Consider the following 25101-nt stretch of genomic DNA (forward strand, 5'->3'; position numbering starts at 1 on the left):
GAATAGTAGTGACAGAGGCGCCTGGGTGGCTCAGTCGGTTAAGCATCTGCCTTCGGCTCAGGTCATGATCTCAGTGTCCTAGGATCGAGCCCTGTGTCAGGCTCCCTGCTAAGCAGGGAGTCCCCTTCTCCCTCTCCTTCTGCCCCTCCTGCTCATGTGCTCTCTCACTCTCTCTCTCAAATAAATAAAATCTTAAAAAAAAAAAAATAGTAGTGGTAGTTGCACAACTATATGAACGTACTTAGTGACACAGAACTGTACACCTAAAAAATAGATGGTAAATTTTACATGTATATTTTACCACAGTTAAAAAAAAAAAACCCTGACAATTTAATTATGTCCTGTCTGATTCCTGTGTCCTCTTTATCAACTGGTCCTGAACTCAGGATATTATTTACTGACCTCTGGAAACAACAGATATAGAGTAGAATGTAAAATCGTCATGAATTTCGAAGATAATACAGAAAACTCTCATGAAAGCTGTACCAGCCACGGACCACTTTATTCTTTTTTTTTTTTTTTTTTATGTTACATTAATCACCATACATCATTAGTTTTTGATGTAGTGATCCATGATTCATTGTTTGCGTATAACACCCAGTGCTCCATTCAGTACGTGCCCTCCTTAATACCCATCACCAGGCCAACCCCTCCCCCCACCCCCTCCCCTCTAGAACCGTCAGTTTGTTTCTCAGAGGCCAGAGTCTCTCATGGTTTGTCTCCCCCTCCGATGTCCCCCCCCCTTCATTTTTCCCTTACTTTCTTCTTTTTTTTTTTTTTTTAACATATAATGTAGTTTGTTTCAGAGGTACAGGTCTGTGATTCAACTCACAAACTAGATCCATCTAAGGTACCTACTATCAGGAAGAGGGGAACCTGGGTGGCTCACTTGGTTAAGCGTCTGACTCTTAATTTCAACTCAGGTCATGATCTCACAACCCTGAGATCATGACCTGAGTTGAAATCCAGAGTTGGGCTCCACGCTCAGCAGGGAGTCTGCTTGAGATTCTCTCTCTCCCTCTCCTTCCCCCCTCTCCCCAGCCCCACTCAGGCTTATGCGCACACATGTTCTCTCTCTCTCTCTCTCTCTCTCTCTCTCTCAAAAAAAAAGAGATTATTCAGCAAGAAAGTTTGAGAAGTATAGCTGTAAAATGTTTGCCTATAAAGACCCCCCCCCCCAAAAAAATCCTATACATAATCTGATTGTTACAGACACCTAAGAAATCCCTTATGCAGATAACGGGCCAGAGCTTCACTGATGATGGGACAGGAAAATTTCTACATGGAAAAGTAGAAAGTCACCTTTAACACCTCAAGAAAGTTAGAAAGCTGTTTATTATAATGGAAAGAATATGGCTTAGGGCCAGAGAGATACAGGTATAAACTCCAGCGTGACCTTGGGTAGGTAAAGACATCTGGTCCTGAGTTTCCTCATCTGTAAATGGGGATAAGAATATCTGTTGTGCAGATTTACAATGAGGAAAGAAAAAAAGAGAATATATTTCAACCCATATATTTTTGAAGTGTATTTCAATATGGTTAACGCTCAACAAATATTGGTTCTCTCCCACTGCAGGAAGTCAATTCCTCCATAGGCAAATTCCTTTGATCTAGGCTCATTTTCTAGATCTGGTCTTATCTTCTTAACCTGACATTTTCAGGTCAGAACAACAGGACCTAAAAAGCCCTAAGACTTCCACTTCTTTTATTTTAAGGAATAATTCCTGTTATTTTCCAGTAGGTACTTTGTCAAAATCGATGAAGGGTCTGAGATGTTACCCTACTTGCAAGCTAATAAGTTAGCCCAGTTTCATGGATGCTGGCAGAAGGCATGACACTCCTGAGTCAGAGACAAGAGACTTCAGTAGCCACAGCAATAGCTCCCATCACACAGGGCAACGCAAAGAGGACGGACGAGAGACGCCTGCACATGCGGGAGGCTGTGGTACAGTGAGGAACCTCGTGTACAGGGAACCCAGATCTTTTAGTGAACAGTAAGGCTGCCGGCCTGACCTCTGTAGCAAGGAGACCTTATGTTTATTATACTGGATGGTAAATAAACCTGACTTTTGCTTACAGGGAAGATACTTTATCTTCCAAGACTGTTTGCTATATAAATTTTGGGGAAAAAAACCAGCAAGGAACGAAAGAAGAATTGTCTCCCAACAAGCGTTACTGTGTATTACATTATCCAAGCCTGTCTTTCAGCCACCAGTTCCCCTCCTCAGACCCAAGGACTTCTCTCAATTTCTTGTGTACTTCAGAGATATTCGATGCACCTACAAGTGCACATGTACACACACAAACACACACACGTTATTTTTTAAACAAATGTTTGCAGTTACACACACAGTTCTGTACCTTGCTTTTCTTTTTTTTATGGCTTTTGATTTTTTTTTTTTTTTTGACTGCAAGAGAGAGAGTCCAAGCAGGGGGAGCGGTAGAGGGAGAGGGAGAGGCAAACTCTCCACTGAGTGGGGAGCCCGATGTGGGGCTCGATCCCAGGAACCGGGGTCATGACCAGAGCCAAATGCAGACATGTTATTGACTGCCTAAGCCACCCATCGGCCCTGTACTTTGCTTTTCTCAGTCTTCTTAGGGATGGTTTCATACTGACATATGGCTCTAACTCATTCTTAACATCTGCATAGTCATCCATTTTATGGCAGTATCATATAGTTAACCAGTCCCCCTAGGAACAGAGTTTTGTTTCTAGGCTTTTATTATTACAAATAATGCTGCAACAGAGTTGTACATATCTTTGTATACATTTGCTAAAAGTGAAATTGCTAAGTATATGTGTTTTTAGTTTTTTGGGTTTTTTTTTTTTTTTTTTTTGAGAGAGAGAGAGAGAACAAGTGGGGGGAGGGAGAGAGAGCGAGAATCTTAAGCAGTCTCCATGCCCAGTGTGGAGCCCGACACGGGGCTTGATCGCACGACCCTGAGATCATGACCTGAGCTAAAATCAAGAGTTGGACACTTAGCCGACTGAGACACCCAGACACCCCTGTTTTTAGTTTTATAGATGTGGATATCACCAACTTGCTCTCCAAAGAGGCTACAACCATCTTTTCATGTAGAACAAGGGCCTATTTCCTCACACCAGCCGAAAGCAACATTGTTTGCCAACAAAAATAGGGTGTAGCTCTTACCTAAAAACAGGACTTTCAGACATTACTTACTAGTAATGGCTTTTCAATACCCCTTATGTTCAAAATTAAGTTTCTAAAACTTAAGTGTGAGGTAATGTTATACTGTGGAATGAGCCCATAAAAGATATACAGTATCTAGTTCTGATTTTCCCACTGACTACTGCCATGAGTGACCTTGGCCATATCAATCTCTCTCAGCCTCGGTTTTCTCATGTGTTAGATAACCCGTAACCTAAAATGTGTGTACATCACTCATCGCTTGAAACTCTAAAGGTTTTCCTCAACAGAAAATTGTTATTTCAAAAAAGTAAAATTTACAAATAAAAGCAACATTATACTTATAATTAAAATTTTTTAAAGTAGAAACCTTTTCCTGGTACCGTATCTTACTCACATAGTGATATTTACTTATCCCTCATACACTTCCAAAAGGTCTTCACAATAGCCATTTCAGTAAGACCAAGACACCACAGACCAAGAGAATATCGAGCTACTAGAGGTCTCACTGCCACCCTTCCTATCTACATCTATTCTCTCATTCCATTTTGGCATGTCTCTCTCTCTGGTTTTAAACCATACTTAGTTCCCAAATACACTTAGAGTAACATTTTTGTCTGTGACAGAATAATCTAAGAAATGAGTATAAAGAAATGTATTCTTCCTTTGGACTAATTCTAAATTGAAAGTAAAAAGAAAAAACAGAAAAGCATTTTTCTTCCTTCATATTTGAATAAACAAAAAAGAAGGTGACAACCACACAAGATGCAACAAGCAATGTTTGCTTTCATACATTTATTACTGGACTAAAAGAGTTCATTCTTCTTTGGAAAATTTCACATTTATGATCCAAGTAATAACAAATTCAAACACTCAAGTTTTTTTCCCTCCTTAAAGTACCTATAAATATTAATTATTAAAAAAAACAATGTAGGGGCGCCTGGGTGGCTCAGTCTTTAAGCGTCTGCCTTCAGCTCAGGTCATGATCCCAGCTCCTGGGATCGAGCCCCGCATCGGGCTCCCTGCTCCATGGGAAGCCTGCTTCTCCCTCTGCCCCTGCTTGTGTTCCCTCTCTCGCTGTGTCTCTCTCTGTCAAATAAATAAATAAACTCTTAAAAAAATATATGCTTTTCATTTATGTTATAAATATGTGAAACATCTGCAAAACTGATAAAGAAGTTTTCTTTGTAGAACTGACGGTACAGGCTCAGGCAGCACTTTAAAAAGTAGACACTAAAAGAGTTCATTCTTGTACTTTAAAAAGGCCTCTATCAAGGATAAGAAAGCTGTTTCGGAAGCAACTACTGGTGGCATTTCAGCTCACCATTTCTACCATTCTCATTCCCTTCCCCCCCGTTCTCCCTTTACCCCATCTCTAGTCTTTGCTCTGTCTGTCCTTTTTCTTTCCCTATTTTCCCTCGTTTCTTTTCTTTTTCTCTCCCTCCCATCCTTTTGACTAGGGTTTCCAGCTGTGGCCAGCAGCAACCACAGACTTCAGTTTCTCCCCTCCAGGGCCCTTCTGACCAACCTCAAGAACAGCAACGGAAGTAAATGGCAAAGGCAGACAAAACTCAAGTATAGAGAGACACTGAGAGGGAAATTATGCTTTGTTACAGGACCTAATAAACCCAAGAGAGAATCCTTTCTTTCGCCACCAGACTAACTTGTTCTAAAACCCAGATGGTAATGCCAAAACAGTAATGTAACTATTTAATCAGGCAATTTGGTTTTAACTTAAACCTGAGTAAGTCTGGACACAAATCATTTTATTAAGCAAAAAAAAGTACAAGGGCAGATTCTCAGAGATGTTCCCTCTCTGCAAGATAGCATAATTTACATCAAGAATATTCTCCACTATTTTTAAAAGCAAAAACAGCAGAGTTTAAAAAGACATAATTTCCCACAGATCTATTTGATGGACAATTTCTGCTGGAACCTAAATTATGCAATTTATCCAAAAAGGACTAAAAAGACTAATTTGCATGTCCTAACATTAACCTGTTTGTATAGTTTTGATACAGTATAACTTCTATGTAAAATATCAACTCAAATGGACTGTATTTAGACCTACAGAGCAAAAATATAAAACACTAAGAAATCAGAGTATACTATAATAAACCAAATCTTTTTCCTCAAGGTTTGGTATAGTTCTCACTAGATTTTTGGAACAATATTTTATAGTTTTCAGTTACGTGCCTCTAAGTCGCCTTTCCCTTATTTTTACTAGCATCAATAGCAAATTGTAGATGAAGAAAACAAAAACTAGGGTACAGAAATATACATTCAACTTTCCTTTAACCCCTTCAGAGAAAAAAAGCAAACATTCATGACTTCTTCAAATCAAACTCAAAATTAAGTGGCCAAACCTTGAAGACAGTAAATGTTAGGTTATATTCAGGCAGATCTCCTTTCCCCATTTGCAAATAGGTACTTTTCCTTGTAACAGAGTATTCATAGTGCTAGATACCAGGTATGAGCATAAAAATTATTTTTATACTATACGTTTGTAGACTTCTATCCATTTACTGAAACCCATAACTATCTGCTAATGAGGAAAAGAGATCTGCCTGTTTGTTAATGGTGCTTGGCCAGCATGGAGCCCAAAATAAGAAAAGCAGACCTGTTAGATACCCCAATTTGCTTTTCAGTTCCTCCTCTGGGTAGTTCTCTTCTGTCCATTTCAATAAACAAGTGGCATATTCGCAGATTTGTAAATTTTTCTAAAAGCTGACATGAAGAATATGAAAATAACGGAAAAAAGCACATTTTATAAACTTTAAACATTTATTATGAGGGACGCCTGAGTGGCTCAGATGGTTAAGCGTCTGCCTTCGGCTCAAGTCATGATTCCAGTCCCGCATCGGGCTCCCTGCTCAGTGCAGAGCCTGCTTCTCCCTCTCCCTCTGCCATTCCCTCTGCTTGTGCTCTCTGGCTCTATCTCTCTGTCAAATAAATAAATAAAATCTTAAAAAAAACACCAAAAGCTATTATTATGAAAAAGGAAGGAACAATCCAAAATTAAGAAATCTATTTTCCTTTTAAATGGTGAGCAAAGACCACAACATATGAATATAAATTACTCTGGAAAGAAGAAAATTTAAGGCTAATCTAATAAATTTACTTCTCAGCTTTGGTTTTAAAAAGGGTCATCATGATATAGTTTGCAAATGCAGCTGAGGCTCTTCTTTTCTTTTTTTTGAAAGATTTTATTTTTAAGTAATCTCTACACCCAGTGTGGGGTTTGAATTCACAACCCCAAGATCAAGAATGGCATGCTCTACAAACTGAGCTAGCCAGGCACCCCTCTTCTCTTTCTGAGTCTTTTTCAGATTCCTCCCAAATAAGCCTTGGGAGTCCTTACTTTTCACTGTTATGAATGTATACATTAATTTGGAATTAACACATGGTAGAGGCTATTTGCTGCATGAGTTAGAACACTAGTAAATGATGAAACCACCATGTTCTAAACTATTTATCAGTAATAATTCATTCCTTGGGGCACCTGGGTGGCTCAGTCAGTTAAGTAAGCATCTGATTCTTGATTTCAGCTCAGGTCATGGTCTCAGGGTCATGGGATCGAGCCCTGCGTGGGCTCCACACTCAGCATGGAGTTGCTTGAGAGTCTCTCTCTGCCCCTCCCCCACTTGCAAGCACATGCACTCACTCTCTCTCTCTCAATAAAATCTTTTAAAAATAATAATTATTGGGCGCCTGGGTGGCTCAGTCGTTAAGCGTCTGCCTTCGGCTCAGGTCATGATCCCAGGGTCCTGGGATCGAGTCCCACATCGGGCTCCCTGCTCGGCAGGAAGCCCGCTTCTCTCTCTCCCACTCCTCCTGCTTGTGTTCCTGCTCTTGTTATCTCTCTGTCAAATAAATAAATAAAATCTTTAAAAATAATAATAATTATTATTATTATTAATGGACCACCTGGGTGGCTCAGTCGGTTAAGCATCTGCCTTCGCTCAGGTCATGATCCAGGGTCCTGGACTGAGCCCCGCATCGGGCTCTCTGCTCAGCAGGGAGTCTGCTTCTCCCTCCCCTTCTGCCCACCAACAGCTCGTGCTCGCTCTCTCTTGCTCTATCTCAAATAAATAAAATGTTTAAAAAAATAATTATTATTACTCATTCCTTTAGAGAATTTATTTACCACTATGCAAATAACTACGTAGAAATAAAAGTTCTTCCACTTACTAGCTATGTAGCCCTGGCCAATTCATTGACTTCCGTTTTCTTCAACTGTAAAATGGGGATAACAATGTCCTACTTTCCTCTAAGAGCTGTTGTGAGGGTTAAATGTGACAACAGAAGTGAAAACATTCTGGATACTATAAAGGCAATTATCTACCTTCCTAATGCCCCACATCTCTAAGGTCTAGCTGGATATGCAACTTAAACATTCTGGCAACTTTAGCTCAACATACCTAAAATGAAATCCATCATTTGACTCCCCAAATCTGTTTCTCCTATAGATTTCTCAAAGTTTCAAACCTGGATGACTGATGCCAATTTTTACTTCCTTTCTTCACTACAACCCTCCATCCAATCAATCACCAAGGTCTGTCAACCTTCCTCTAACAGTTTCCTTCTTTTCCAGCCTACTAACACCTTCCCTGTATTATCTCATATGTAGGTCATTGCAACAGATCTCCTAGTTGCTCCTCTTATTCCCTGACAATCAATTTCAGTCCCAAACTCTCAGCTTTAGAAACAAATTTCCAACTGCCTACTTGTCAAATCTATCTCAACAGAAGATGACAATCTAGAGTCTATTTACACTAACATCTGTAATAGGCACCTTCTTGCATGGCTCCCAATGATCCCCACCTGCTGGTTTTCACATCCTTGTGTAGGCTGACCTTTATCACTTACTTCTAACGTATAGTGAAAAGTGATGGGACTTCACTTCCATGTTTAAGTTACAAAAGACTGTGACTTCCATTTTTTTTTTTTTGTAGTTTTTAATTTTATTATGTTATGTTAGTCACCATACAATACATCATTAGTTTTTTTTTTTTTAAGATTTTATTTATTTGTTTGAGAGAGAGAGAATGAGAGAGAGCACATGAGGGGGGGAGGGTCAGAGGGAGAAGCAGACTCCCCGCTGAGCAGGGAGCCCGATGCGGGACTCGATCCCGGGACTCCGGGATCATGACCCGAGCCGAAGGCAGTCGCTTAACCAACTGAGCCACCCAGGCGCCCACATCATTAGTTTTTGATGTAGTGATCCATGATCCATTGTTTTCGTATAACACCCAGTGCTCCATGCAGTACGTGCCCTCCTTAATACCCATCACCGGGCTAACCAATCCCCCCTCCCCCCTCCCCTCTAAAACCCTGTTTGTTTCTCAGCTCCATAGTCTCTCATGGTTCATCTCTCCCTCCAATTCCCCCCGCCCATTTCTCCCTTCCTTCTCCTAATGTCCTCCATGTTATTCCTTATGTTCCACAAATAAGTGAAACCATATGATAATTGACTTTCTCTGCTTGACTTATTTCACTTAGCATAATCTCCTCCAGTCCCATCCATGTTGATGTAAAAGTTGGGTATTCATCTTTTCTGATGGCTGAGTAATATTCCATTGTATATATGGACCACATCTTCTTTATCCATTCATCTGTTGAAGGGCATCTCAGCTCTTCCCACAGTTTGGCTATTGCGGACATGGCTGCTATGAACATTGGGGTGCATATGGCCCTTCTTTTCACTACATCTGTGTCTTTGGGGTAAATACCCAGTAGTGCAATTGCTGGGTCATAGGGTAGCTCTATTTTTAAATTTTTGAGGAACCTCCACACTGTTTTCCAAAGTGGCTGTACCAACTTGCATTCCCACCAACAGTATAAGAGGGTTCCCCTTTCTCCACAACCTCTCCAACATTTCTTGTTTCTTTCCCTGTCCATTTTTGCCATTCTAACTGGTGTAAGGTGGTATCTCAGTGTGGTTTTGATTTGGATTTCCCTGATGGCTAATGATGATGAACATTTTTTCATGTGTCTGTTAGCCATTTGTATGTCTTCTTCAGAGAAGTGTCTGTTCATCTCTTCTGCCCACTTTTTGACTTGATTATTTGTTTTTTGGGTGTTGAGTTTGAGAAGTTCTTTATAGATCTTGGATACCAGCCCTTTATCTGTAGTGTCATTTGCAAATATCTTCTCCCATCCTGTGGGTTGCCTCTTTGTTTTGTTGACTGTTTCCTTTGCTGTGCAGAAGCTTTTTATCTTGATGAAGTCCCAAAAGTTCATTTTTGCTTTTGTTTCACGAGCTTTTGGAGATGTATCTTGAAAGAAGTTGCTGTGGCTGATGTCAAAGAGGTTACTGCCTCTGTTCTCCTCTAGGATTTTGATGGATTCCTGTCTCACATTGAGGTCTTTCATGCACTTTGAGTTTATCTTTGTGAATGGTGTTAGAGAATGGTCGAGTTTCATTCTTCTGCATGTGGCTGTCCAATTTTCCCAGCACCATTTATTGAAGAGACTGTCTTTTTTCCATTGCATGTTTTTTCCTGCTTTGTCAAAGATTATTTGACCATAGAGTTGAGGGTCCATATCTGGGTTCTCTATTCTGTTCCCTTGGTCTGTATGTCTGTTTTTGTGCCAGTACCATGCTGTCTTGGTGATCACTGATTTGTAATATAGTTTGAAATCGGGCAACGTGATGCCCCCAGCTTTGTTTTTCTTTTTCAACATCTCCTTGGCGATTCGGGGTCTTTTCTGATTCCATACACATTTTAGGATTGTTTATTCCAGCACTTTGAAAAATGTCATTGGAATTTTGATCGGGATGGCATTGAAGGTATAGATTGCTCTGGGTAGCATAGACATTTTAACAATGTTTATTCTTCCGATCCATGAGCATGGAATATTTTTCCATCTTTTTGTGTCTCCTTCAATTTCTTTCATGAGTGTTTTGTAGTTCCTAGAGTATAGACCCTTTACCTCTTTGGTTAGGTTTATTCCGAGGTATCTTATGGTTTTTGGTGCTATTGTAAATGGAATCGTTTCTCTAATTTCTCTTTCTACAGTTGCGTTGTTAGTGTATAAGAAAGCAACTGATTTCTGTGCATTGATTTTGTATCCTGCCACATTACTGAATTGCTGGATGAGTTCTAGTAATTTGGGGGTTGAGTCTTTTGAGTTTTCCACATAAAGTATCATGTCGTCTGCAAAAAGAGAGAGTTTGACTTCTTCTTTGCCAATTTGAATACCTTTTATTTCTTTTTGTTGTCTGATTGCTGTTGCTAGGACTTCTAGTACTATGTTGAACAACAGTGGTGAGAGTGGGCACCCTTGACGTGTTCCTGATCTTAAGGGAAAGGCTCTCAGCTTTTCCCCATTGAGGATGATATTTGCTGTGGGTTTTTCATAGATGGATTTTATGAGCTTGAGGAATGTTCCCTCTATCCCTATACTCTGGAGAGTTTTAATCAGGAAAGGATGTTGTATTTTGTCAAATGCTTTTTCTGCATCAATTGAGAGGACCATATGGTTCTTCTCCCTCTTCTTTTTTTTTTTTTAAAGATTTTTTTTTATTTATTTGAGAGCACAAGCAGAGGGAGAGAGAGGGAGAAGCAGGCTCCCTGCTGAGCAAGGAGCCCCATGTGGGACTCGATCCCAGGACCCTGGGATCATGACCTGGGCCGAAGGCAGCCGCTTAACCGACTGAGCCACCCAGGCGTCCCTCTTCTCCCTCTTCTTATTGTGTTCTATCACACTGATTGATTTGCGAATGTTGAACCACCCTTGCATCCCGGGGATAAATCCCACTTGGTCGTGGTGGATGATCCTTTTAATGTATTGTTGGGTCCTATTAGTTAGGATTTTGTTGGGGATTTTGGAATCCATATTCATCAGGGATATCGGTCTGAAATTCTCCTTTTTGATGGGGCCTTTGCCTGGTTTGGGGATTAAGGTAATGCTGGCCTCATAGAATGAGTTTGGAAGTTTTCCTTCTGTTTCTATTTTTTGAAACAGCTTCAGTAGAATAGGTATTATTTCTTCTTTGAATGTTTGGTAGAATTCCCCAGGGAATCCATCAGGCCCTGGACTCTTGTTTTTTGGGAGGTTTTTGATCACTGCTTCAATCTCATTACTGGTTATTGGCCTATTCAGGTTGTCAATTTCTTCCTGTTTCAGTCTTGGCAGCTTATAGGTTTCCAGGAAGGCCTCCATTTCATCCAGATTGCTCAGTTTATTGGCATATAGTTGTTGATAATAATTTCTAATAATTGTTTCTATTTCCTTGGTGTTAGTCATGATCTCTCCCCTTTCATTCATAATTTTATTAATTTGGGTCCTTTCTTCTTTTGGATAAGTCTGGCCAGTGGTTTATCGATCTTATTAATTCTTTCAAAGAACCAACTTCTAGTTTCGTTGATCTGATCTACTGTGTTTCTGGTTTCTAATTCATTAATTTCTGCTCTAATTTTAATTATTTCTTCTGATGTATGGCTTAGGCGTCGTTTGTTGCTTTTTCTCTAGTTCTTTAAGGTGTAGAGTTAGTTGGTGAATTTGGGATTTTTCTATTTTTTTGAGTGAGGCTTGGATGGCTATGTATTTCCCCCTTAGGACCGCCTTTGCAGTATCTCATAGGTTTTGGACCGATGTATTTTCGTTCTCACTGATTTCTATGAATTGTTTAAGCTCTTCTTTGATTTCTTGGTTGACCCAAACATTCTTGAGCAGAGTGGTCTTTAGCTTCCAAGTGTTTGAATTTCTGCCAAATTTTTTCTTGTGATTGAGTTCCAGTTTTAGAGCATTGTGGTCTGAGAATATGCAGGGAATAATCTCAATCTTTTGGTATCAGTTGAGACCTGATTTGTGACCCAGTATATGGTCTATTCTGGAGAAAGTTCCACGTGCGCTCGAGAAGAATGAGTATTCTGTTGTTTTAGGGTGGAATGTTCTGTAAATATCTATGAGGTCCATCTGGTCCAATGTATCATTCAAAGCTCTTGTTTCCTTGTTGATTTTCTGCTTAGATGACCTGTCCATTGCTGAGAGTGGAGTATTGAGGTCTCCTACAATTAACGTATTGTTATCAATATGACTCTTTATTTTGGTTAACAGTTGGCTTATGTATATGGCTGCTCCCAGGTTGGGGGCATAGATATTTACAATTGTTAGATCTTCTTGTTGGATAGACCCTTTAAGAATGATATAGTGTCCTTCTGTGTCTCTTATTACGGACTTTAGTTTAAAATCTAATTTGTCTGATATAAGGATTGCTACCCCAGCTTTCTTTTGAGGTCCGCTGGCATGGAAGATGGATCTCCATCCCTTCACTTTCAGTCTGGATGTATGTTTAGGTTCAAAATGAGTCTCTTGTAGACAGCATATGGATGGGTCCTGTCTTTTTATCCAATCTGCAACCCTGTGCCATTTTATGGGAGCGTTTAGGCCATTCACGTTGAGAGTGATTATTGAAAGATATGAATTAATTGTCATCATGTTGCTTGTGAAGACGTTGTTTTTATAGATTGTCCCTGTAAATTTCTGTTGTAGATCACTCTTGGGGTCTTTCTCCTTTTATAGAACCCCCCTTAATATTTCTTGCAGGGCCGGCTTAGTGGTCACATATTCTTTCAACTTCTGCCGGTCGTGGAAGCTCTGCATCTCTCCATCCATTCTAAATGAAAGCCTTGCTGGATAAAGTATTCTTGGCTGCATGTTCTTCTCATTTAGTACCCTGAATATGTCTTGCCAGGCCTTTCTGGCTTGCCAGGTCTCTGTGGATAGGTCTGACGTTATTCTGATGTTCCTCCCTCTGTACGTAAGGAATCTCTTCCCCCTAACTGCCCTTAAGATGGTTTCCTTGGTTCTAAGATTTGCAAGTTTTACTATTACATGCCAGGGTGTTGGCCTGTTTTCCTTGATCTTAGGAGGGGTCCTCTCTGCCTCTAGGACTCGAATATTTGTTTCATTCCCCAGATTAGGGAAGTTCTCAGCTACGATTTGCTCAAATACATCTTCTAGCCCTCTCTCTCTCTCCACTCCCTCCGGGATTCCAATTATTCTGACATTGGAACGCCTCATGGTGTCACTTATTTCTCTGATTCTATTTTCATGGATTCTGAGTTGTTTTTCCCTGGCCTCCTCTTTTCCCTTTTTATCTATTATATTGTCTTCCAGATCGCTTATTCTCTCTTCTGTCTCAGTTACCCTAGCTGTTAGATTATCTAGATTGGATTGGATCTCATTGATAGCATTTTTAAGTTCTGCCAATTCACCTTTTATTTCTGCCCTTAGAGACTCTATGTTGCCATTAATTGATTTCTCCATTCTAGCCATTGTCTTCACAATTGCTAGCCTGAATTCCATCTCCGACATCTTGGTTATATCTGCATCCATTTGTGAATCTCCAGCATAAGTCATAATCTCTGAGTCTTTTCTGTTTTGGGGGCTCCTCCTCCTAGTCATTCTGTTGATGGGTGTTTGAGGGAATGTATAGAGTCCAAACTATTGACCAGAACCCAAGCAAGATGCACCTGTTTTCTTGGGACCTTAGGGTTGCTGGCCTCTTGTTTTCCCAGCCTGTCTTCTGTGGGAGGGGCCTGCCACGCTGTTACTCAGGCAACCCTGTTTGGGCGGAGTTGCCCTGCGCCCCTGTGGCGGGGGATGGGCTCAGTGGGAATCAGTCTTTGGGGCTTTTGTTCTCTGGCGCCTTTCCCTGGCGGCTTTCCGTGTCTCTTCCGTGAGTCAGAGCAGAAGAGACCGTTTCCAACCCTCTGCCTCAGAGCAGAGAGACCTCAGTCTGTTCTTCAGTGAGCTCTCCAGGCCACACCGTCTCCGTTTCTGTCCGTGCTGCTATAAACTGCAGCGTCCTGGGTTGTGCGTCCCTCCGCAGCGCCCCCAGTCCTGCCCCCAGGTCGGGGCATGTCTCTGCCCCCTGTGCTTCTAAAACCGCCAGCCGCCCCCAAATCGCGCGCGCGGGACTCCGCCGCTTGGGGTTTCCACCCCTGGGGTTGCAGTTCACCGGCGCGACCCCGGCGCACCGGGTTTCCGTCTCGGAGGCTGCAGTTCCCGTGCGCGCAACCGTCGCTCCGGTTTCTGTACGGGTGGCTGCGGTTCCCGTGCACGCGACCCCGCCGGTCTGGTTTTCCACCCGGGGGCTGCCCTAAAGTTCTTTCCCGACACTACCGGTCTGCGAGTCTGTGCCTGTCCGCAGCGCGCGAGGCTGTCACTCACCGGCGGTGTAGGATTCCCACGTCCAGGCACCCTCCCGCCGCCGTTTATCCTCCGATATCTGCCCGCAGGATCACGGCTCTCCGCTTCGTACCTCAAAACCAACGGCCTGCGATATTCTGTTTGTAAAGATCCAGATCTTCTTACATCTCAGGTTGGTTTCGTGGGTGCTCAGAGTGGTCTGGTAGATATCCAGCTCAATTCCAGGGACCAGTTGAAATAGGGTCCCCTACTCCTCCGCCATCTTTCCCCCCTCCTGTGACTTCCATCTTGATAGCATTCTCTTGCTTTCTCATTTCCTCACTCTGATGAAACATGCTGCCAAGTAGTAAGACGCTCTGTGGAGAGGTCATGCAGCCAGGAACCAAAGGACGCCACTGGCAGTCAGTTTATAAAGAACTGAGGTCTTTGTCCAACAGGTCAAGAGAACTGTATTGTGCCAAGAGCCACGAGTGAGCCAGGAAGTGAATTCTTCCCAGTTGAGCCTCAAGATGACTGTAGCCTTCTGAAAGACCCAAAACCAGTGGACCCACCTACACTTCACAACACTGTGGGATAAAAAATGTTGCTGTTTCAACACACTAAATTTTGGGGCAATTTGTAACACAAAAGTAGATAATACACTATCTCACGTATTTCAAAATAAATTCAAAATAAATATATAGTTACCAAATCATTTTAAAACTACACGAAAATAAATATTTATTAAAAACATAACTTTCGGACAGCTGGGTGGCTCAGTTGGTTAAGCATCTGCCTTTGGCTCAGGTCATGATCCCAGGGTCCTGGGATCGAGCCCCGCATCGGGTTCCCTGCTCATCCAGGAGTCTGCTTCTCCCTCTCCCCCTCTCTGCCCTTCCCCACACTTGCTTATGAATGCACGCGTGCGCTCTCTCTCTCTTAAATAAATAAAAATCTTAAAAAAAAAAAAACTTTCTAGGGGCGCCTGACAGGCTCAGTTGGTGGAACATGCAACCCTTGATCTCGGGGTTGTGAGTACAAGCCCCACATTGGGCATGGAAAGTACTTTAAAAAAATTAAAAACTATATAACTTTCTATAATTTGAAGTGAGAGAAAAAAAAGGTATAAGAGTTCCGACTGATAAAAGTTTTCCATATGCCTGAAAACATGTAAAAATTAAAACACAGCTAGGAAAATCTTTTTACCAAGTTTAGCAAATAATTTAACTGTACAAAATTAAAATATGTTGTATATATTCATTATATAAAGAACTAATATAAGTTTCTCTGGAACTACAGTGAAGAAATCAGTATTTAAAAAGATAAATAAAAGATAGTGACTCCAGGGAGGGAAACTGGGCAAGTGGGACAAGTATGTAAGGTAAGCATTTCTTATACTCTTTTTCCTGTTTAAAAAAAAAAAAAGGCAACAAAATATCTTTAAAGTACTATTGGTATTAAAAATTAAAAATATTAACTGACATGTAATATTTTTAAAATATACTTCAAGTATATTAACAAGAAAAATACTAAGAAAAAATTAATAGAAAAATGAATAAAACATATAACCAGACACTTCACAAAAAATATATATATATAATTAATCATAAAAAAAAGTAACTCAAAATGGATCAGAGACCTAAATGTAAGTGCTAATATAAACTCTTAGACAAAAACAAATGCATTAACCTTTGCAGTCCTGGACTTGGCAATGGTTTCTTAGATGTGACACCAAGTATAAGCAAAAAAATAAAAAAAACTGATTGGGTTTCATGAAAATTAAAAGCTTTTGTGATGTAAACAATATCATCAAGAAAGTGAAAATGTACTCCACAGAATAGATTTGCAAATCATCTATCTGACAAGGGAAATGTATCCAGAATACATAAAAACCTCTTATAACTCTATAATAAAAAGATAAATAATCCAACTTAAAAATGGGCAAAGGATCTGAATAGACATTTCTCCAAAGAAGATATACAAATGACCAGTAAGTACATGGAACGACACTCAATGTTATCAGACATCAGGAAAATGCAATTCAAAGCCACAATGAGATACCATTTCACAAACCACTAGGATAGTTAAAATCAAAAACACAAGTGCTGACAAGGATGTGAAGAAATTAAAACCCTAATACACTGCTGGCAAGAATGTAAAATGGTGCAGCCGCTTTAAGAAAGTAGCCTGGCAGTTCCTCAAAAAGTTAAACATAAAGTTACCATATGAACCAGCAATTCCATCCTGGATATACACCCAAGAGAAATGAAAACACATGTCCACAGAAAACCTGAATGCAAATGTTCAAAGTAGCATTATTCATAATAGCCACAAAACGGAAACAACCCAAATGTCCATCAACGGGATGAATGGATAAGCAAAGTGTGGTACATTCATATAATGGAATATTATGCAGCCATAAAAAATGAAGTAATGATACACGTTACAGCATTTATAAACCTTGAAAACATTACCCTAATTAATTTTCTAAGTTTGCAAAGCCAAAGCCCAGGGTCTGAATCATAGGGCCTTTACTGAATTTCAACTACTCAATAAGACATAACCAAAAATTTTCATTTTTAAAATGGGATAGTAGCAAATTACAGGTAGACAGTTGGATGTATTGGCTCCCAAGTTCCAGAAATAGCTGAGGCCATGGAAGAGAATGAGATAGACAGAAAACATGCAGCTTAAGATGATGATGAAATATCACACCAGCTTTTTAAGGAAAAGAGCCAACCAAAGATACTGAGAAAGTAACAGAGGGATAAAGGAGAAACCAAAAGAAAGTAATAAAGTCAAGAAAAGAGGGGTGCCTGGCTGGCTCAGTCAAGTGGAGCATGCAACTCTTGATCTCAGGGGTTTTGAGTTATAGCACAACGCTGGGTATAGAGATTGCTTAAAAATAATATCTTAAAAAAAAAAAAGACAAACCCATCAAGAAAAGAGTTGTAACAAATAGACTTACAGAGAAATAAATGGGAATACGAATCTAAAACGATTCAACCTTTTCACTCATATCCTTGGTGAGGATAGAGCCAACTGTCTTGAGTTGAGCAATAAATGAGGATTAAGGAAAAGGAGGCAGCTGAGTGTAAATGACTTTCAAGAGGAAAGGATTAGGTTGGGTTTTATTATTGTTGTTGTTTTTAAAGTCTAGAGACTGAGTCTCAAGGGAAGCAGCCAGGAGCAAGCAACACAGGACAGTGAAGAAAACTGCTTGATCAATGTCCTAGAGGACAAAGGGACAAATTAGATTGGGGGCTAGGTTGAAGGATTAGCCTTGGACAAACCTCATTAAAATAAAAATATGTCAGTATGTAAATGCAGTAATACATTATATATCTGCACCCATGGGGAAGAGTTTGACATAACTGCATTTTCCAGATATTTAAGCATCTTTTCTTTCAGCTATTTCCTTTGAAATTGTTCACCACTGTATCATATGGTATCTTCTTAAACATAGTGTGCTTTCCTGGATGACTTAGGTCATTGTGACTGATTATTGTACTAGGAAGTAATATAGCTGAGTCTGCATGTTAATTTTTCAAATCTTCTTGGACTATCCTACATTGTCAGTTGCCATTTTCGCTGGTATATTTCCCGTGATAACCTTTTTCACTTGTGCTTCCAACAGATTCTAGTTTGAAAATTACATAACCATTAAATAATACCCTAAATAAGGGACAATACAATTCTGAATCAAAGTACAAGAGTAAAGTGCATGGTTTTATGACAACTCTCTCCAGGACTAAGAAACCTGTTTCACTTTTCAATTCATTTGAGACTGGGTTTCAAAAAGTTGAGGATATCAGAAGACTGACTTCTGAATTGGAATATTACTTTATTTTGCTTCCTTAAGTCATATCAAAATATCCCTACCAAGTAACTGATAATGTTATATGGTTAGTCTTAAGGCACCAAAAAAAAAAAAGATCATGCTGATGCCTAAACATCTCACAATAACTAAATATACTTTCTTGTCCCATTATCACTTACCAATAAAAAGTTATAATTTTCTACACTTCATTTCTGTATGCTAATATAGTCACGCATTTTTCACATATATGGATACTATTCATGATAAATATACATCCTTCACAAAATCTTGGCTTTAATCCCTTTCAGATTTCACAACTACAAACAGCACAGGGCTGAAAAGGACTAGAATTAGATACACGGGCAGTCAATTAACCAAAACTTAACAATTCATTCCTTTAGTTTCAATACCATGAAATAGCCTGATTTCATTCATTCTTAAGATTCTGGTGATCTAGCCATTCTATTTCTGGGTATCTATCTGGAAAAACAAAACAAAACAAAAAAAACATTAACTTGAAAAGACTATCTGCACTCCCATGTTCAATGCATTATTTACAATAGCCAAGACATGGAAGCAACCTAAGTGTCCATCAACAGATGAACAAATAAAGAAAATGTGGTATATAAAATGGAGTATTACTCAGCCACAAAAAAAGGGAAATCTTGCCATTTGCAACATGGATGGACCTTGAGGGCATTATGTTAAATGAAATAAGTTAGACAAAGACAAGCAAATACTGTATGGTCTCACTTATATGTGGAATCTAAAAAAACAAAACAAAATAAAAACAAACTCATAGATACAGAGACAGATCCGTGGTTGCCAGAGAGGAAGTGTGGGGTGGAGTGTTGGGCTATGAACTAGGTGAAAGTGATCAAAAGGTACAAGCTTCCAGTTACAAAATAAGTCCTGGGGATGTAATGCACAGCATGGTGACTATAATAAATGATACTATATTGTGTATTTTTAAGTGCTTAGAAATCTTGTAAGTTCTCATCGAAATAAAAAAAAAATACTGGGGGCGCCTGGGTGGCTCAGTTGGTTGGGCGACTGCCTTTGGCTCGGGTCATGATCCTGGAGTCCCGGGATCGAGTCCCGCATCGGGCTCCCTGCTCGGCGGGGGGTCTGCTTCTCTCTCTGACCCTCCTCTCTCTCATGCTCTCTCTCTCTCTCAATAAATAAATAAAAATCTTTAAAAAAAAAAAAATACTGTAACTACTGGGGTGCCTCAGCTCACTTGGTTAGGTGACCGACTCTTGATTTCAGCTCTGGTTGGGATGTCAGGGTGGTGATATTGAGCCTCAAGCTGGACTTCACACAGGGAGTCTACTTGAAATTCTCTCCCTCTCCCTCTGCCCCTGCCTTTGCATGCCTGGTGCTGGTGCCCTCTTGCACGGGCACGCGTGCTCTCTCACTCTCTCTCTAAAATAAATAAATGAATAAATCCTTAAAAAATATATTGTAACTATATACAGTGATGGATGTTCACTAGACGTACTGTGATCATTTCCAAAAGACACTCAAATATGGAATCATTATGTTGTACGTGTGAATATAATTAAGTTACATGTCAAGTATATCTCAATTAAAAAGATTCTGGATGATTATATAGCTCTCTACTTTACATATCAAAAACAAAAACAAAAACAAAACCAACATTGCTTCTCCAGCACTCTTCCTATTCCTTAAATTTTTTCTTCGTATTGATAAAAATTAACAAATGTAGAATTTCTCAGCCAGACAGAGCTTGTAAATGGCCTGACCAACTCAAACGGAAACATCTTCAGGCTCACTGGTCTAGAGCAGGAGAGGCAGGAGCATCTGTACCCTTGCCCCTGTATTCCAATTATTTATGTACACCTCCCCTTCTAAGTCACAAACTGAGGCAAGAATCTTATGTAACGATTCCATTCAATCCCTTGACAAATGTTTTGAGCACCTAGCATTTGCTAGTCTCTGGAGAGAGCTGAGTTAAGCAGTTCCTGCCCTCGGTCCTGCAGAGCAGGCAGGCCTGTAAACAAATTACAACGCGAGCAAAAACAGAAGTGAGTGCAGAAAAATTAAATCAGAGGAGGGATTAACTCTAGGGATGCTGGAGGAACTTCAGGGATACATTTATGTGTTCTCCAAAAGGCCTTCAATAAATACCTGTTGAATGGACGAATGAATGAATGAATGAATGAATGAATGAATGAAAATCTTGCTAATGAAAGAGGAGGTCCCGGGTCCAACTGAGAGGCTGCTTCTGGAAGTCAGTGGGTAACTTCACCTTTCAACAACTGCACAAATGCAGACTCCAGCATACTTACCCCACCTGAGGAAATCACCCTGAAGAAAGTGCCGTACCTGTACTGCCAGCCCTTCGCACCGCCACCGCGGCCGCCGCCGCCGCCGCCGCCTCCACCCCCGCAGCTGCTGTTGCCGCTGTTCTTGTTCGGGGTCACCGCGGCGGCCAGGCCCTCCAGCTTGCCTTCACTCTCTGACACTTTCATTGTCGACACGGGTTCACCCCCCTGCATCTTAACGCCAAAGTCCATTTGCCCTTCTTGCGCGGGAGAGAACAACTCCGCAGAGTAGTTTTGTAGGTGATTAATTCTTAAGATTCGATCCGAAGGTGATTCCGGTTACTAAATCAGGCCGCGGCTGGAGTGGGAATCGTCAAATGGTCCAGGGAAGGAATACAGGCATTCCTACCGAAGGCAAACTTTTAAGAGGGCAGGGGTGGCAATGAGGACGGAGGTCCTTTAAATATGTATCTCCCTCCCGGCAAAAGCTAGGAGGAAAAAAGCTCACCCTGCCAGAGGGTTTGGTGGCATACTCAGAAGCTGGAGCAGCGTGGGGAGGGCGCGGACTCGAGCCAAGACGGCGGGGCGAAGGACGCAGGACCACGGAGCGCGACCCGAGGCCTGACCTCTGAGCTGACGGCCTGACCCACCGCGCTCCCTCTTCTCCTCCAGCGGGTCCTCTGCGGGAGGGTTCCGTCCAGCCCGCTCGACGGTTCCCGCCGCAGCCCCCGAGACAGAGCTGCGGCCGCCCGCGCGCAGCCCAGGAGGAGGGACCGGGAAGGAGGCCGCCGGGGGCGGGACGCCGGCTCCCAGGGCCGTCTCTCGTTCGGCCCGTGGCGAGCCTCTCGGAGTGACTTCCTCCAACCCCTCCGGCCCTGGGACCTCGACTGGGCTCCCAGGGGCCGGCGAGCTTCTCACCCTCTCTCCAGCCCCAAACGCGAATGGCACAGCTGCAGCCGCCGCCCCACCCACAACCCCACCGCGGGTCACCCACCCCCCTGCTCTTTCCCCGCCTTCCCTTCCGGAGTAGCGTGAGCTCACTTCCCCCAGAGCAGAAGCGCCTGGCGCCATCTTGGCGCAGGGCACGCGGCCCTGAAGGGGGCGGAGCCTCGGGGTAGCAGTGCTGGGGCGGTTGACCCGGAAGAAGGGAAAGGACCGAGGGAGAAGGAGGTGGGACAGCCGAGGAGCAAGAAACCAAGAAGTGGTCCGATGTTGTGCCCTTGCGAAGTGTGACTTCCAGCCTTCCTCACCAGGTCCTGTCCATCCATTTGAGGGCCCATTCCAGGCATTTTAGAAAGAAGGCTTAGAAAAATAATGTCATTTCTATAAGAAATTACAAAAAAACTCCATTTTAGTAATTTTGGAAAAAATGCACGACAATGGAATAGGGCAACTCAGTGCGGAAATTAGAGCTCTCAAAATCAACTCCTGCTGACCCCAGACAACTCTTTCACACTCTTTAGACTTTGGTTTGGGATCTGTAAAGTAGGAGTAATTGACAGGTGATTTTCATCGGGCTCCCTGCTCCTCGGGAAGCCTGCTTCTCCCTCTCCCACTCCCCCTACTTGTGTTCCCTCTCTCGCTGTCTCTCTCTCTCTCAAATAAATAAAATCTTTAAAAAAAAAAAATTGACAGGTGATTTTTTTACGTCCCATCTAATTGTAAATTCTAGTTTCTCTAGTTTCTAACAACATGACTTGTGAGTTGAATGTATACAATATGCAAAACACTGGAAAATGCAAAGAAGTATTACTCAAAAGTAAAAAAGTAAAGTAGTAAAATAAATGCAGATATATAGAGAGAGAGATAATTAAAGCTATGAAGAAAATTATAGGAGATGATACAAGAAATAAGTGGGATGGGAATCTACGAGAAAAGTTGAGAAAAGTCATCTATGAGGAGATGATATTTAAGGTGAGAAATGAAGAAAGATGAGAAAACTAAGGGAAAACTAAGCTTTATTTATTCTGAGAAATGAGAGACCTGGCAGCCTTGTGAGCAAGAGAGAAAGTATATGATAAGCATAAAATGAGAGTGAAGCATAAAATAAGCATAAAATGAGAGTGAAGGGGTAGAGAAATTTGGATTTTATTGTAAGTGCAATGGAAAGTTATTAAAAGTTTTAACCAGAGAAGGAGTATGATCTGATCTATGTTTTTAAAAGATCTTTCTAGTTGTTTCAACAAATAGTGCTGGGTCATTCTATATAAAGAATGAAATTGGATCCCTACCTCAATCATACACAAAAATTAATTCAAAATAGATCAAAGACATGTATACATTAATATGTAAAACACACTTATAACTCATTAATAGAAAGATAAATAACCCTATTTTTTAAAAATGGGCAAAGGAGCTGAATAGACATTTCTTCAAAGATGATATACCAAAAGTCAGGGTGCCTGGGTGGCTCAGTCGATTAAGCATCTGCCTTCAGCTCAGGGTCCTGGGATCAAGTCCCACATTGGGCTCCCTGCTCCTCTGTTTCTCCCTCTCTCACTCCCCCAGCTTGTACTCTCTCTCTCTCTGTCAAATAAATAAATAAAATCTTAAAAGAAAAATGATATACCAAAAGTCAATAAGTACATTGAGAGATTCTCAACATTATTATTCATCAAGGAAACAGAGATCAAAACCACAATGAGATGGTTCTTTGTAACCATTAGGATGGCTGTAATAAAAAAGATAGACAATAACCAATGTTGATGAGGCATCTGAAGAAACTAGGCCCCTCACACACTCCTGGTGGAAATGTAAAATGTGGTATGTCCATACAATTGGATATTATTTGGTCATAAAGTGGAATGAAGTGCTGATGCATGCTTCAACAAAGATAGACTTTGAAAGCATTACACTAAGTGTCAGAAGCAAGACACAAAAAGCCACATATTCTGTGATTCCATTTATATGAAGTGTCCAGAATCAGCAAATCTATAGAGGCAGAAAGTAGATTAGTGGTTGCCAGGGGCTGGGAGGAAGGAGGAATAGGAAATTACTGCTAATAGGTATGGGTATTTTTGAGACATAATTAAAATGTTTTAAAATTAGACACTTTCGGGTGCCTGGCTGGCTTAGTCAGTAGAGCATGCAACTTTTGATCTCAGGGTTGTGAGTTCAAGCTCCATGTTGGGTGTAGAGATTACTTAAAAATAAAATCTTTAAGGGGCACCTGGGTGGCTCAGTCGGTTAAGCGTCTGTCTTAGGCTCAGGTCATTATCCCAGGGTCCTGAGATTGAGCCCCACGTTGGGCTCCCTGTTTGGCAGGGATCCTGCTTCTCCCTCCCTCTGCTCGCTCTTTTTCTCTATATCTCTCAAATAAAATAAATAAAATATTTTAAAGTAAATAAAATAAAATAAAACCTTTAAAAAATAAAATAAGACATTTGCAATGGTTGCGTAATTTTGTGAATATACTAAAATCCACTTAATTATATACTTTGGGGGAATTTAGGGTGCATGAATTATATCAAAATGAAGTTATTTTTTTAAAAAACAAATTCCCTAGTACCATGTAGAAGATTGATTTTAATGGGAGAAAAAGAGGAAGCAGGGAGACTTGTTAGGAGACTTCATAGAAAATAAAGTGAGAAGTGATAACGGCTTGGACTAGGGTGATGATAGTGGGGATAGGGAAGTAAATGGATCCAAACTGTATGGGTGTGGGATGGCTATAGCACTGAAAGTCAATTGAATTTGAAACAGTGTAGTAATACTCTTACAGACCTCTCCAATGCCAGTCTGTTCTTCACAACTCCGACCGTGCCCTTTTGAAACTTGGAACCCTCCACAGACCTTTATTCCAAACTCCTCTGTCCAAGAAAAAATGGTATTGTAATAGCTACAGGATTTAAAGTAGAAGTTCACTTTTTTGTTTTTTGTTTTTTTTTTTTTAAGATTTTATTTATTTATTTGAGAGAGAGAGAATGAGAGACAGAGAGCATGAGAGGGAGGAGGGTCAGAGGGAGAAGCAGACTCCCTGCCGAGCAGGGAGCCTGATGCGGGACTCGATCCCGGGACTCCAGGATCATGACCTGAGCCGAAGGCAGTCGCTTAACCAACTGAGCCACCCAGGCGTCCCAAAAGAAGTTCACTTTTTTGAAAGCCTTCAAAGAAGGATATGTTCATCTCTATGAAGAGTTTATTGTGCATTCCTTAGTGTTCTACCTGGATGATGGATCAGTGCATCCTTCCACGTGGAAAGAAGCTGCATAGCATAGTGGTCAAGAACATTTTATTAACATTCAGTTTAAAAAGCTTTACACGCAGGGGTGCCTGGGTGGCTCGTTGGTTAAGCATCCGACTCTTGATTTTTGGTTCAGGTCATGATCTCAGGGTTATGAGATCAAGCCCCATGTTGGAGCCTGCTTAAGATTCTCTCTCTCGCTCTCCCTTTGCCCGCCCCCTCGTGTGCGCTCTTTCTTTCTCTTAAAATAAAAAAGCTTTACACCCATGGTATGCCAGGATATAGGACTTTTTATTTTTTATTTTTATTTTATTTTTTTTTTTAAGATTTTATTTATTTGACAGAGACAGTGAGAGCAGGAACACAAGCAGGGGGAGTGGGAGAGGGAGAAGCAGGCCTCCCCACGGAGCGGGAAGCCCGATGCGGGGCTCGATCCCAGGCCCCCGGGATCATGACCTGAGCCCAAGGCAGACGCTTAACGACTGAGCCACCCAGGCGCCCCAGGATATAGGACTTTTT

General features: G+C 41.2%; 1 protein-coding gene across 1 annotated transcript in view; it reads right to left on the reverse strand.

The window, feature by feature from the left end:
* OSBPL11 (oxysterol binding protein like 11) overlaps positions 1-21368 on the reverse strand; it is a 99398-nt gene extending 78030 nt beyond the window's left edge. Inside the window, exon 1 of the mRNA XM_036113593.2 lies at positions 20461-21368. Coding sequence (XP_035969486.1) covers positions 20461-20651 — 191 coding nt within the window. The 5' untranslated portion in view covers positions 20652-21368. The remainder of the gene's footprint in view (positions 1-20460) is intronic.
* Between the last annotated feature and the right edge of the window lie 3733 nt (positions 21369-25101).

This window comes from Halichoerus grypus, chromosome 1, assembly GCF_964656455.1.
Source record: "Halichoerus grypus chromosome 1, mHalGry1.hap1.1, whole genome shotgun sequence".
Taxonomy (NCBI): domain Eukaryota; kingdom Metazoa; phylum Chordata; class Mammalia; order Carnivora; family Phocidae; genus Halichoerus; species Halichoerus grypus.